The sequence below is a fragment of the Phoenix dactylifera genome, chromosome 2, assembly GCF_051530095.1.
Source record: "Phoenix dactylifera cultivar Ajwa chromosome 2, Ajwa_hap1_PhDact_Kaust_v1.1, whole genome shotgun sequence".
Classification (NCBI taxonomy): Eukaryota; Viridiplantae; Streptophyta; class Magnoliopsida; order Arecales; family Arecaceae; genus Phoenix; species Phoenix dactylifera.
Genome location: NC_143191.1, coordinates 10,809,739 through 10,824,888, shown reverse-complemented (window position 1 = coordinate 10,824,888; position 15,150 = coordinate 10,809,739). Strand labels below are relative to the sequence as shown.

General features: G+C 39.3%; 1 protein-coding gene across 2 annotated transcripts; it reads left to right on the top strand.

Moving 5' to 3' along the window:
- Positions 1–1,195: 1,195 nt before the first annotated feature.
- Positions 1,196–14,821, top strand: LOC103706562 (O-fucosyltransferase family protein). 2 transcript variants are annotated; one of them, XM_008790703.6, is made up of 10 exons: positions 1,196–1,514; positions 2,271–2,355; positions 5,490–5,560; positions 5,646–5,734; positions 5,836–6,079; positions 8,292–8,404; positions 8,509–8,599; positions 8,704–8,832; positions 8,941–9,491; positions 13,847–14,821. In XM_008790703.6, the coding sequence occupies exons 1-10, from the start codon at positions 1,335–1,337 to the stop codon at positions 14,307–14,309; spliced, it is 2,016 nt and encodes a 671-aa protein (XP_008788925.3). In that variant the 5' UTR covers positions 1,196–1,334; the 3' UTR covers positions 14,310–14,821. The 2 variants fall into 2 exon arrangements, with proteins under 2 accessions (XP_008788925.3, XP_026660275.3); XM_026804474.4 differs by lacking the exon at positions 2,271–2,355 and having other exon boundaries at positions 1,197–1,514.
- The last annotated feature ends 329 nt before the right edge of the window (positions 14,822–15,150 follow it).

Sequence of the window (15,150 nt, the reverse complement as noted above, 5' to 3'; positions counted from 1 at the left end):
CGCAGCTAGGTGTACCCCGAACAATAGCCTGAGTCTGGCCTCATCCCACACTGCCCCTCCTGGTACAAGGAGATCGCACACCCGCAACCCCTCAATCGCCTCTGTGTCAAACATAGTAGGCCAGCGGCTCAGGGCCAGGGAGTCCACCCATGAGTCGCTAGCCACATCAATACTCCGACCGTCGCCAATCAAAACCCTGATATGTGCCGATACTGCCGGCAGGTGCCTCCCGATCTCACGCCACATGAAGGATACTCGGCGGCCCCGCTGTGCCACCCCTGAAGCCCCTCGGCCATATCTAGCTGCCATCACCCGACTCCAGAGGCCGTGTGGCTCCAAGATGAACCGAGCCGCATGCCGAGCAATGAAAGCCTCGCGCCTCTCAATAAGGGACTGCACCCCCAGACCGCCCTCACTAGTGGGGCGGCAGACCTGCTCCCAGGCAACCAGGTGCACTCCGTGACCTCCACCGTATGACCCCCACAGGAAATCCCTAAGAAGGCGCTCGATCCTTAGCAGGATCGTCTTGGGAACCACTGTGTTGGCCATGAGGTAAACCGGTAGAGATCCCAGCACTGCCCTAACCAATATCACTCTCCCCATCATGGATAATGATGATGCCCTCCATCCCTCCAGCCTGCTCCGGACTCGCTGTACCAAACCGGAGCACTCTGCCACCCGCAGTCTCCGGCCAGTGATAGACACGCCTAGGTAGGTAAGCGTCCCTTCCTGCTCCGGTATCTGGAGGATCCCTCTGATCTCCTGTCTGACTCCGCTCTCTGTGCTGGGGCTGAAGGAGATGGTGGATTTGGAAAAATTCACCCTCTGGCCGGACGCCGCGCAGTATGCCGCTACCACCCTGCGAAGGACCCGAGCCTCTGTAGTCCGTGCCCTGGCCAAAAGAAGACAGTCGTCAGCAAAAAGTAAATGTGAGATAGGGCGAGCTCCCGTGGCTGGGGTGTAGGCCTCCAGCTCACGGCTAGCGCACACTCTCTGCAAAGGCCGAGATAAGATATCAGAACAGATAATAAACAAGTAGGGAGATAAAGGATATCCCTGCCGTAGCCGTATACCCACCACCTCGGCAAATGAACCCAATGTGCTCCAGGTCACCAGCCTTTTGACTTTCGCGTAGATTGTAATAATTTTCGACCCAAGCGTTAAATAGCTGCAGTAATTATATCAGACACACAGGCAAAGGTTATATCCTTCATAAATTTTCCCACTTTTGTTGGATTTGCTTCTCTTTTGTTTTCCAAGATTTGTTTTTCTAAGTCCTGTTCCCTACTATGGATATAGATCTTTGGTGGTCGTCGGTATAGAGAAGAGGGGAGATGGGGCTCAAGTCCAGGATGAAATGGGCGGCCCTGGGAGGGCTGGTGCTCTCTGTCTTCTCTCTAGTCACTCACTTCCTCCTTGCAGTGTACTCTGGGAGGAGCCTATCTCAATACCAGGAGGCAGGAGCAGTGTTGTCTTGGGTGCAGAGATTTCAGACCGGTGTTCTTCCCGCACTGGTAATCCCTAAAATCCCACAATGATCCCAACTTTCCTTTTGCTAGATCTCACCTCTTGAGTACAAATAGTGAACTTTGGTACTTGTTTTTGGGTTTTGCTGATATACTGGGCCGTGTGTCCTTATTTTCATATTTCATTCCACCGCACCTGTCTCCTCTGTGAATTCTTTAGGATTTTGGGGATGTTTTTGCTCCCGAGGTAAGATTGGAAGCAGCTGGCTTTATGTGTTTGTTCAGCTTTACTGAAATTTCAACATTTATCCTTGTTACGCATTTGCTAAATTTTTAACAGGATTTTTTTTTGTTGTTGTTTAAAATGGTTCTGGAGATGAAATGTGAAAAAGAGAAGCGGAAATAACATGCATTAGTTTAAAATGTGTGCTCTCTCTTCTGTACCTTCCTTCGTGGCCATTTGTATGATTGAAGGTTTGTGCCGGCGCTTGCGATAGTTTGATTATATAGATAATGTGTTCCTTGTTATCAATTCAGGTCCTCTGTGCTGTTTTCCTTTGTTTACTTCCAAAATTGTTGGCAGGTTTTTGTTTTAATTGAGAGATTAGTTCAAAGGAGAATAAAATCCACCTACATCATCATTTTTTAATCTTGGAAACAATCGAATTGAGTGTTTATCTTTTATTTGTAAGGTTTATTTGATATTGACATGAACAACCTGCTGCTTTTTTTAACAAAATTTACCATTATGTTATGCTTGACTTTCTTTTTGTGTGGGTGTTGTACGTTTATATGGATGATTAGAGTCCAATACATAGAAGATTATGGGGACCAATTCGGCCTTTGAAGTCTATGTTGCCACATGCAAACCCTAGAGGAAGTTACAAAGGTTAGTACCATCTGCATGTTTAGCTTGTGTGTCATTCTATTTTATGTGATTGATTTGTAGATCCTTTAACCTAGTTTGACTGATCATTATAGTCGCAGAATTTTTTTGGTACTTAAACTTTTTTGGAAGATAATATTGGTCGGATGTCATGTGGCCAAGAAATGTTTTTATGTACCTGATGCCGGATTTTAGGTGTTGTGAGCATGCAATGGATGTATGATCCAAAAGTGAGAGTAAAATGGAACAGATCCTGTTAAAAAGAGAAATGCTATCTTTTGTTTACACCAAAGAACTAAATTTAAAAGCCACTACCCCCTTGAGTTTGGCATTGTTTAAAAATTTGTAATTAGATACCTTAAGTTTATTAAGTGGCGCAATATGGTCCCGAGCCACACCTGACAATCCAACACCATTAAAAATACCATCTAAAATGAAAAAAATTACCCTCACTATTATTAAAATTTCCAATCAGTACAAAGGGCTATTGGAGCTTTGCTCCAAGCCTTGGAACATGATCTTATCTGTGGGGTTCATTCGTGGGCTATCCATCGATAGCTCCCAAGGCAGAGCCGGTGGCACCCCCGGTCTGCTGCTGCTTGTACCAGGATTTGGCCAGCCATTGTGGTGCGTGGAATTCACCAACCATGATAGCAGTAGCGACGGGATGGAGATTGTAGATTTTAAAGGATTTTTTCTGAAAAAAATTATAGAGGAGGATGGAGGGATGGAGATTGCAAAGACGAGAGGCTTCGGGATGGGATCGGGATAGATCTAGCTGAAGCAAGAGGAGGAGAGGCGAATGGATGTTGCACGGTAGCAACAAGGTTGAAGGGGATGATAGCTCTGAAGATAGCATCTACAAAGAGGAGGATAAGGAGGATGATGTGTCTGTGGCCATTTGGTTGCAGTCACCTCCTCCTCGTCCAAATATGCCCTCATCTTTTTTCTCTACCTTAGAGCAACTTGCTTCGAGCCACTTTGGCCACCATCGATGCCTCAAAATGGAAGGAAGAGAAGCAAGGCCTGCACCATTCTGAAGGAGCACCTACTCTAGGCTTGTCCGAAGATGATGGCCACTAGCTGCCTTAGCTGCTTCGCCACGCATTGCTCCAACACCGACAATAGCACCTGGCAATACCTCTTGCAAACCTCCTCCAATCCCGATCGAAGCCTATCATTCTTGTAATCACATCACATCAACTAAACTTAGAACACGACAAAAATTGATTAAGAAAAAAGTGACTCATTAAGGACACAGGAGAAAGATCATATCTGGTTCCTGGAGGTGGTGGAGGGCGTCGATCTCGATGTTCTAATGGGAGGCAATTTTTTGGATGTGAGGGAAGATGATGAGTGGCAAGGCAGTAGTGGGGCGGCCACTATTGGAAGTCCCGGTGGCCCTTTAGATGGTAGTGGCTTCGGTAGCCTTGTTGGGCTTAATCGAAAGTGCAGCGAGGAGGCTAGGGCTATGGCTATGATGTTGTGCTCCTTCGGTAGCCTTCTTGCTTCTATTCTTCTTCTTTGTTTTGCTTTTGTGTTCTATACGAGGAGGCTATGATGCTTCCTAGATGAGGATTTTTGCTACTTTATTGAACAAAAAGCAACTATTTTCTCGACAACGAGGCAATCTTGGATGGTTCTTCTATAACCAACTATTTGCAGCCATTTTGATTTATTACTTGTGAGAGAATGGTGAGTCTAAGCCTTCTTTTTCCCTTCTCCTTTTTTCTAATTTTTTGTATTTTTTCAAGATTTTGTATTTTTAGGATTTCTTTAGTTTCGTTACTATGATTGGTGTTGATGTTATGCTCCGACCTTGTGCCACCCTTCTCGCTGCCACACCTTGATCCTCAGGAGCTCGAGAACTGCCCAAACTCTTCATTAAGCCTTATCTTAGTCTAGGGTATTATAGTCCTAAACATGTTGCATGACCATTGTATGACATAATCCCGTGAGCTCAAGTAAAGCAAGATGGATGGCGAGACCACAATGCAGCACTTAATGAACTTAAGGGATCTAATTGAAAATTTTTAAACAAGAGGGGTGGTAAGTGAAATTCGACCAAACTTGAGGCGTGTTTTTGTGATTTTCCCTATTTATAAATCCAGCATGTAAAACATGTATTTGTTATGGGTCAAACCCTTTAACTAAATTATTATGATATCTTTGTGCAACTATCTAGTCTTTTCCATGCAGACGCTGCTTCAATTTAATGCTAGATAATGATAAGCAAAGACAATAAATTGACCATTGAAAGGGTGTGACTTAAATCTGTAGAGGTTCATTAATTCCTAATATGGACCAAGGTGGGTGTCTTGATTTGGAGTACTAGAATGATAATAGCAACCAAGCACGACCTTGATTAAATACAACAAGATTTATTGCGTCCTTTATGGGCTGCTACTAGCCGTTAGAGCTGTTACCTAACTGGCCTCCATATAAAGGGCATGATCAGGTCCTTGATGCTACCTATCAGAAAGCTCTCTCTCCCTGTGATGGCCAGATCCTGCTCTCTCTTTTCTGGTCTCTTTTCACTCTTTACTTGCCTACCTGTTCCACTATTTGTACAATTATTTTTTCATGTTTTATATTTTCAAAGTATTAATCTCGGAAAACTAAAGGAGTTGAATGGGTCAAGCCTTCCACGTGCTCGTGTCGCGTTAGGGAGGAGCTAAGTTGAACCGGGATCATTTGTACCTTGGGGGTGTTACAGCTGTCTATACTGCATGAGATAAGCAATAACGCTCCTAGAGCAGTGTATAGCTCACCTTTGATCCAGGTTCCCCTATTTTCTAATTTCCTATAAATTGTTTCTTTCTGATTGTATTCACGACTATTTCATTACACAAATTCTTGATTTTTTGATTTATTAATATTTACCTCCAATAAAAACATATTACATAGAAATGATTGCAAATATTTATCTGAGTTTGCATGTGAAGCGGACTGTGCCATATCTCCGTCAAACTTTCTAGTTGACTAAAATTTGCGTTCTTCTTCCACATATGATTAAATATATGCAGATTAGAGAATGTTCTCCATCATGCATGCTTTGTATACCAGTAAAGCAATTCGTAATATGTGGTTTATATCCATGTCTGTCGTTAATCTTACCTGCTTGTACTGAATGACAGCTCCTACTTCAGAAGCCAATGGTTATATTTTTGTCAAGATACAAGGAGGTTTTCATGAAATAAGAAATTCGGTAAGCCATGCACACTATGCCTATAATATGAAATATAGAGTAATATATATATACTAGTGCCATCTCATTTCTCTTTTGCCTCCAGATATGTGATGTTGTTGCGGTTTCAAGGCTTCTCAATGCTACTTTAGTGATTCCTGTCCTTCAACCTACCACTGGCAACAAGGGTGTCAGGTCTCTTCTTTTACTTCAATGTATATTCTTAGCTTAATCTGATACTTCTTAATTGATTGTACCAATCTTATTGACATTCAAAATTATATGCTTTTATACAGCTCTGATTTCAAGAGCTTTACATACCTTTACAACGAGGATCAGTTTATTGTAGCATTAGCAAAGGACATCAGTGTTGTAAAAGCCCTGCCAAAGAATATTAAAGCAGCCAAGAGGAGGAAAGAGATTCCTTCTTTTAAAGTGCCTTACTCAGCTTCACCAGATTATTATCTTGAAGTAGTTCTTCCAGCACTAAAACAGTATGTGGTTGTAGAACTAAAAGTTGCAGAGGGAGGTTGTTTGCAGGTATCCTCAGTTTGTGGTTCTTTTAATTTTTTTTCCCCATCGGCTGAAGTTTTGGTTAAAGAGAACTTCTTATGTTTTATTTATTTTTTAAGGTTAAAATAGATTTTAGGCTTTCCTTGATTGATAGAAATTAATTTGCAGCATATCTGAGAGGATAAATCATTTTTTTGTCATAAGATAATTTGAATTTTTAGAGCCAGAAGAAGCTGACTCACTGCTTACATGACTGCATGAGGGGCATCTGGTGCTAAGTTATTGGCTTTTTTCCCTTTTTGAGAGAGAAGTTATTGATGGATTATTAGTAACTCTCTGATCTATTTGTGGAAGACGGATGGAACTCTGGCCATTTCTATTCTTACTTACTAAAAACACAAACTTGGTTGTGAAATGAAATGCAATATGTTTGCTTGAACCTAGTATGCCTAGTCTCTTTTCACACTAATACAGGTTTGTGAAATTAGTTTGTGACATAGGTTATTTTGATGGTTGTATTAGGAAAAAGTAACATGCCAAAGCAGTGAGAATAACCAAAACTAATCTATAAAGTAGTCCCTAACATCGACTATCTCAGTGTTCCTGGAGCTTTGTGATAAGGTTCAATTGCCAAAATCCTAGTTTTGATTCTTCATCTTATTGACATGATGTAGATATTGTTGGTGCATTTTAATATTAACATGAAAATAAGTTGTTAATAATTTTGAGATAGTGGCGAAATATATATGGATAGGAGTTTCATGCATTGACACCATTGCTCATGTGCATGGGAGTTCTATGTATTGACTCTATTCATGTGCTAATGGGGCTAATTATTCCTATGTTTTTGTAACAGAATATTTATCACACACTCTCCCACTACTCTCACTACTCATATGATAAAGACTTAATTATTCTTATTTTTGTAACAGAAAATTTATCATCCTCTCACCCAAGATTTGCCGTGTCGGTACCGGACTTCGTACTGGTGCCACACTAGCATAATATCAGCACAGTATAGTATGGTACGGAATTTTTTTTACGTACCGAGTGTAGGTACACCATTCGTACTGGATACCAGTACCGAACCGATACGGTATGCCTCGTACCATCCAGTTTGGGCCAGTACGGTCTACCCTGCTCTCACCCTACTAGCCCACTATTTTGGCTAATAATCGATCATATTAACTTGGAAAGGCTCCATGAACCTATAAAAATAGACCCTTCACCATTCACCTATAATCACACAACACAACACATCCTCATTTTACATGCCAACAAACTTGAGAGTACTCTGGCCAAAGAAAGGTGTTCTCTTGGTTTATGTAGAGTTGGTTTTGAGCCATACGACGATCCAGTCGAGCTATTGTATCCTGGAGGGGACAAGCCAAAGAGGTCTGCCGTACCAGCTCATGGGCTTTGCCAACCGCATAGGGCTTGAATCTCCTTAAAGAGAGCAAGATTTCCATGCCTCAGTCTGATTAGTATTAGTACTTTAAAAAAAAAAAGAAAATCTTATCTTCTATTGTATTTTTGCTCCAATCATTATATTTTGGACCGACAGAGATTCATAATGAGAGAAGTTGGTGGTGATTGCATCATGCTTAGTTACTTCTAAATATAATTCACTGCACTATGAGGACTAGAATGGGTGTTCAATATTTATTTACAAGTAGGATTGGTGCCAGATCCAATGCTGGCTGACAAGAAAAGCCTTGTAATTGTTCAGCCTGATATGCATTGTTGAACCTTTCTCTATAAACTTTTAGAGTCTATTGGTTTCTTAACATACTATACTAGCTTAGGTTTGCTAGAGGTCATGAGTTTGAATCTCTAGTTATTTATTTCGTGATCTCTGATTATCTCTTATTCTGTTTTTGGCTTGTCTTGACTCAGTTATCCCACCACATGCATCTCCTGGGCCCACATGTGAAGGGAATGTTAAACCTGATGTATGTCGTTGACCCTTTCCCTATAAGCTTAAGCTTTTAGGGTCAAAATGACTAATTAATAATAATGAGATAGATTTTCTCCAATAAGAAGCTGACAATGGATGTGATAAGTCTTATTTGATATAATAAATGGAATGTTTGTTGTCCTATGTTAATAACTTGGAACTATTTGTGAAAATCTTTTTCATTAGGGGATTGCATAAATTTCTAGGAGCAATGTTGCAAAAACTTCAATCCACTTCCCTCAATTTTGTGAAAAACTTATCTTCTGCATTAAAATAACCCAGGCTATTCTTCCACCTCAACTTGAAGAATACCAGAGGCTGAGATGTAGAGTTGCTTTTCATGCTCTTCTCTTCCGGCAGGAAGTCCAAGATCTTGGGATGAAAATGCTGCGCAGGTTAGAAGCTTTTTTTTTTTCCCACTTGTAGCCATTCTTTTTTTTTCCCTTCAAGCATCCATCCTTTTATTCCCATAACAGCTTTGCCCCTTAAAACTTGTCAGGTTACGTGTCTCTGGGAGGCCATTTCTAGCTTATGATGCTGGAATGACTCTGGATACTTTAGCTTATCATGGTTGTGCTGAACTTTTCCAGGTATGGATTTCTTGTCTTAAAAATATGACTCGTGCTTAAGTATCCCTCATATCTATAAATCTCTAATGTCTTCAACCAAAGCATCTTATTGTCAATTATTGTAGGATATACACACCGAACTTATACAACGCAGAAGATGGTGGATGATAAAGCATAAGTTAATCAGGGATAAACTTTCTGTTGATTCCATGAAACGAAGGCTTAACGGTTCATGTCCGCTTATGCCTGAGGAGGTATTATATGATTGAAACATGTTTATATACTTTTGCCTCACCATGTTTGACATTCAGTATATGAAAAAAAAAGGTCCTGTAATGTTAGCCAGAGAATTAATTTTACAGGTTGGTATTCTTCTACGTGCATTTGGCTACTCATCGGACACAATAATATATGTTTCAGGGGGGGGATTATTTGGTGGGCAGAGGATAATGATCCCTTTTCATGGTATGTTTGAGAATGCCATTGATAGGACCTCAATTAGCACGGTTGAGGAGCTTTCTAGCATTTATGGTCATGAGGAATCCCTTCTCAGTGATCTTCCTCAGCAACCTCTGAACAAGGAAGAAGGGTTGCTTGAGGCATGGAAAACATCAGGTCCTCGACCCAGGCCACTTCCACCACCTCCTGAAAGACCTAAATATCAATCCACTGGCAATGATTGGTGGCGCTGGATAGCCAACACTAATGAAAAGCCTGAGATGACAATCATGGAGTTAAGAACCAATGCTCACAAACTCATTTGGGAAGCAATAGACTACTTCATCAGTGTTGAAGCGGATGCATTTTTCCCTGGATTTGATCAAGATGGCAAGGGACACCCAAATCTTGCTAGCATGGTCATGGGGCATCGCCTTTATCTGTATGCTGCATCAAAAACATTTCGACCAAACAGGTATCTGTTATTCATAGGATAAACCCTATATATACTCATACTTGGCGATCTATTTTGAATATCCAGTAAATTAGTTGGAGCCAACTAATGAATTCATTTGTTATATCTAAGTAAAATATTATTTTTTAGCAACTAGCATGTTTGTTAAGTTTTTAAGCAAAAAAAGAATGTTAACTTTTGTCTTCATATATTATTCATTTTTATATATATGTACGTGTATACACTTACATATATTAATATATGTATGCACATATGTACATATGCATGTATAGTGGTTATGCACATAATGTTTATTTTTTAAATCAATTTCAAATGATGGTGCTTTAGGGGGAGGAATTTGGGTCAAATCTGTCCACCTCCCTCATCCCCACTCTCTCAAAATGCTATCCTACCAAGGTCCGTAGTTTTGTTACCGGGTATTGTACTGGAACTTGACCAGTTTCGTCTGGTACCGAACCATAGTATACCGATGCTCAATACACAAATGCATGCCAGTTCGATACTGATACAACATTTTTTGGCTATTTTTTGTTTTTTTCAATTCTTTTTGTTTTTGAGGATTATTTTAAGGCTACCAAAACATTTTGAATCTCTTTAAACTGAAGTGGATTGTAACCCTAGAGTTTACCATGAGATGAACCAATTTATTATGTACAATGTATCCACTGATGATAAGCTATGATATAGTAAAATATAGATGAGGTAATTGGAGGGATGACCTAATTGGTGAGTTGGGTTGATGCCTTATGGCAACAGACCATTAATTAGAGATAATGAGTTCTAGGAGCTTTGATGCAAATGATATATAGAATCTAGAAGCAAGCATTATTGGTGTTCATGGAGGCCAGCATGTGATTCAAGAAGCTACCAAGACCAGTTGCAGAAATGTAACCAGTAGTTAGTGTAGTTGCATGAGAGAGATAATGATCAAATATATTAGTATAAATACTATTAGCTGCACCTTTTCTGGTCTTAGTTGTCTATTAGGTGAATCGATATGAACATTAATTACATATGCTAGTTTCTTTCACCGGTTCCATTCTTTCCTTTTTCTTATGTTGTATGACTCTGAATTGACGAAAGTTTCCATTGAAAATTTTGTTTTCTTAAGAGCCTCTTGGTAGGAAAGAAGAAGAAAGAAAGGAAGGAAAGAAAAAAAGAGAGAGGAAAGAACAGAAGGGAAGAAGAAGACAAAGGAAAGAAAGAAAGGGAGGGAGATGAAAAGGAAAGTAAGGAAGGAAGAAAAGAAAAGGGAAAGAAAGACAAAGGAAAAGAGAAAAAGGGTAAGGGACACGAACCATCCCAAACCGCTCTGAGCTGAGTGGAAAATGGGTGGATCTGCTTGATTCGGGCCGGTTCAGCCTGGTTCGAATCCTTTACCAAGCTGAACCTTGAAACAACACAGTACTATGCCTGTTTGGTTAGTACACTCCGAATTGGATGTTTCAAGTCGGTTTGGCATATCTTGATCCTTACAATCCTAGATTCCTAATCAAGTTCATGAATTTGGTTAAAATTGTATTTGGCAACAGATTTTACTTATTCAAACAAAAGAAGGGTAAAGTTTGAATTTTTCACAAAGAAAAATGCAAACTAAAAGAGGAAAACATGTTGTTACCTTGACATACAGGCTCAATTACGCAATGGGGTGAGAAAGCTCATCACCAAAGTCAACAAGAAAAACTCAAATGTTTTTGTGTTGGTGGGTGTCAGATCTCTCTTCTCCCTTCAAAACCCCTAAGACACCACAAAACCTCTAAAAAGGGACATTGAGTCTTTAAGGAACTAAACTGGTTCGTGCCAACCATATCAGATCATTATGACCGAATATGGGACAATATGGTTTATATTGATGGTATACTGATTCGCATTGCTGTGCTATGCCTGTCTCCAATTGGGTTATTATGTTTTGTATGGCATGTACCATCATGAAGAAATACCTTAATTCATGTTCAATTAAAACTTGAAGTTGACCTTGTTGTGCAAGAGAATAGATCTAGTGACAACAAACAGAGAGAGAGAGAGAGAGAGAGAGAGAGAGAGAGAGAGAAGAATACAGATTTACATGGTTTGACCTGTAGCCTACGTCCACAGGTGGAGACTATCATAGAAAGCTTCACCAATAGCAAAGAAAGTACAAAGAGGAGAAAACCCCCAATACAAAAGTCCTTGATCCCATGAGAACTCAAAAGCCCCAAAAATACAAAGGTGTGATCTCCTGCAGCCGGTCTTATCCCTGGGCTGAAAACCCGAGCAGAGAGGCATTTTTAGCAATCCATCCTATAAATATAAGACACCATAAGAACCTAATAAGTTTCATGCTTATTGTTTGCATTCCAAACTTTCCCTGTTTGCTCAATGGATTTTAATTGGTCGCATCGGTATATTTTTGAGCTATGATAAACATTTTAAAGTATGCTTATTCAAATCTATTTGGCTTAAACATAATTTACACTTTACTGCACCAGCACTTGGTTTGATAATCAGTTTTAGCTGTTGGCTTTGGGATTAAAAATACCTACTAGTGCAGATTTTGGGTTGTATTAGATCCAAAACCATCGCCCAAGATCAATTTTTATATCAATTTTTTGAATCATTGAAGTTATAAATTTATAAAAATAATATTATAATTTATAAGCATACTGTGTAATTTTCTGTAGAAGCCCATTTATACTTTCCACCGTGAATGTTAGTTATTAGAGGGCATGCTGTTTGCGTGTGAATGTGATGATGCTGAATAAGAAAATTCAAAGGACTGTTGAAATATGCACACTGAAAAATATAATATCTAGTATATTAAATTTAGGAGTTTTGTACATACATATCCTTCTAAATATTAAAATTTGCATGAATACCCTCCCAAAATTAATATTTACATGTAAACCCTTATAAATCATTTGTTTTGCGTGCATACCCTTCTTTTTTCTTTTTTCTTGCATATGTGCGTGGCCATCTAAAGCCATTAAGAATGGAATATGTACTAAAATTTGTAATTTTTTTTTTGGTGTAATTTCTAGGGTGACTCTTAGGTCTGAACTCTCAGCATCTCATTTTATATTTTCTTTCCTTTGAAGCCATCATTTTTTCATAGTGTATTTGTCGCCATCGGTGCTCCCTTTTTGACCAAACTGTGTATAAATGTTACCAATCAAAAAAATACGGTCAATGATGATACTGGCTAGGAAAACAACTTAGGCAATAACTAACTTGTAACAAAAACACCAAATTGACAGACACATGAAAACACATATAAATATAGATACATACATCATCATCATCATCAAATCTGAACAATGCAAATTTAAAACCTACATAATAAATAAAATAATTCAGCTATCTGATGAGCTAATCTGCAAGTTGGTCCTGTTTGAAGGCTAAGTTTTGCCATACAGAGATGTGGCTGCATTTACAGACAATAATCTTTGCAGGCAGGCATGTTAATCTTAAAACTAAGTTTTCAATTTTAAGTTATCCCTTGGTAGAAGCAATGTGGAAATTCATTTTCAGATAAAAAATCTATAAGTGATGAAGAATAATTGCAACATATCCTTTAGGAATACATAAAATATCTTGATTTTTATTTTAATTTCTACGTATAAATTTTGGATTCTTTACATAGCTGAGGTTCTAATGTAGGCATTACAGGAAAAGATTATGAAATTATACGATCAGTCTCAAAGATTTAAATTGTTCCGTATGCTCTTTTGCTGTGCCTACTTCATTAAATTACTAAGACAAGTTCAAGAGACATGAACATGCCAAATAACGCTAGAAATAAAGTACAGGCCTAAGCAATGGTTCTTACAGTTCTACAAGACACTTTTTTTTTTCGTTTGTTTTTGGGATAAGGCTGTCATTTTGGGGCCCCCCTTAACTATTTAAGTTTTTGATAGATGATCTCAAGTTTACCTGTACATTTTTCAACCACTTCTCATAACAAAAATACAACTAGCAAGGTAAACTAATTAAAGAATACTGTATATTATGTACAAAAAAAGTGGCAGTGTAGCGGCATCTCTTGTGTCCTTCAATTTGGAGTTGAGCTTCTGACAACATCATTCTAGTGACAAAAAATGGCATTCCTACTAGATTTTATGCAGGAAAAAAAAAATTTACCCTTCCTAGATATTATTATTCGGGCTTGCTGTTGGCAGAGGTCCAGCATTCAAACCTTGGTAGTGGTGCATTGTCATCATGCTTGTTAAAAAGAAATTATGTGAATCATTCAAGTTGTACATGTGCGCAATTTTAGGTCAATGTACTTTAATTGTTTGCCCACTGTCTTCCTCAATCAAACTCATGCTATTTATGTAGTCATTCTGACAGTAATTACTTTCTAACATGTATTCTCATAGGGAAGTTGTAGCTAAGCTTTTTGAGGAAACCCGCAGTCATCTATATGAAGGAAATCAGACCTGGCGCCTATTGGTACGTGAACACCTCAATCGAACTGCATTGGATGGACTCAATGAAGCATCCATGAACTTGAAGCCATTGTCATTTCTCTCGCACCCAATTCCCGAATGTTCGTGCCTAAGGCAAGATCGATTTGAAGCAGCATCTGATGGTGCTGCTGGTTCCTCCAAAAGGTTGGAATCTCGGGGTTTGTTTGGAGTTACATACTCATGCCCTGCTTGGATGGAAACAGATATTAGCACAGTTTTTGAGAAAGAAGCGGACACAGAGGAGGCTGGCGTTTTCCTGTCTGAACAATCTTTTCAATGGAAAAATAGTCAGGAAATTGGTGGTACCGAAATAAATGGCAGAGAAGATGCCCAACTAGAGGATGAAGAGGATCTCGAGGGTGGTGAAGGATGATTTGGGTTTAAACGGTGAATGTCTTAAACGATCACTTCGAAGGCCTTTATCAGCCACCCTAATTTCCTGGCTGATATTGTATATTCTGAGAGATGGAATGGGTGCCTGGAAAAGTAAAACAGAGAATAATTCTAACTTCCATCATGGGGGTAGGAGATTTTCACCGACGCAGCAAGAACTAGAAGATCTAGCCTACAACTGGCCTGATTAATTTTGAATTGGTTCTGGTTCTATTGCTCACTGAGTTTGAGTTTTCTAGTTGAGGCCAGCCCCATTGTAAGAGATGAAAATTTCTGTAGTTTATGTAAAACGCCTTTTTTTTTGTTGGCCTTTCTTCCTTGCTTTCGATGGACGGTAAAATTGTTTTATTCTTTATACCAGTTAAGCTGTTCTGCTATAATGGTTTAAAACTAGGAATGGTTTTGTAGCAGGTAGTCTGTTGGTTATTTTATTCATAATATTTTGTATAATTTGTTTTTATGATCATGCATTATTGGAAGGCTCTGGAGTTTGATACTCAAGAAATCTCAGCTATGAGTTTCAGAAGTTCAGGCCCATAGCACGACAAACAGACATTCTAATAGAGAGCATAGCAGTTCTCCAAGCACAATCCACTCTTCACCAAGCTCTATGCACCCCCTTCCCAGTCTTCATCAAGATCAAGAGATACAACATCAGCTGGTAGTCATAGTTTGCTGCTGGATAGGGCTAAAGATGGCTGAAGGCAAGAAAGGGGGTTGGTGATCATCACAACTCTTGGAAGTGGTGGTTCTCATTGGTGCATTTAGTTGGAAGGGATGATTCCAGAGATTGGCCATTGGATCCACTGCCCCCAGGGCCT

Excerpts from the sequence above, each read along its gene's own strand:
- LOC103706562 (XM_008790703.6), top strand. The coding sequence starts at position 1,335 with ATGGGGCTCAAGTCCAGGATGAAATGGGCGGCCCTGGGAGGGCTGGTG. Across the intron at positions 8,405-8,508 it reads GGGATGAAAATGCTGCGCAG|GTTACGTGTCTCTGGGAGGC; the intron begins GTTAGAAGCTTT and ends AAAACTTGTCAG. Across the intron at positions 9,492-13,846 it reads AAAACATTTCGACCAAACAG|GGAAGTTGTAGCTAAGCTTT; the intron begins GTATCTGTTATT and ends GTATTCTCATAG.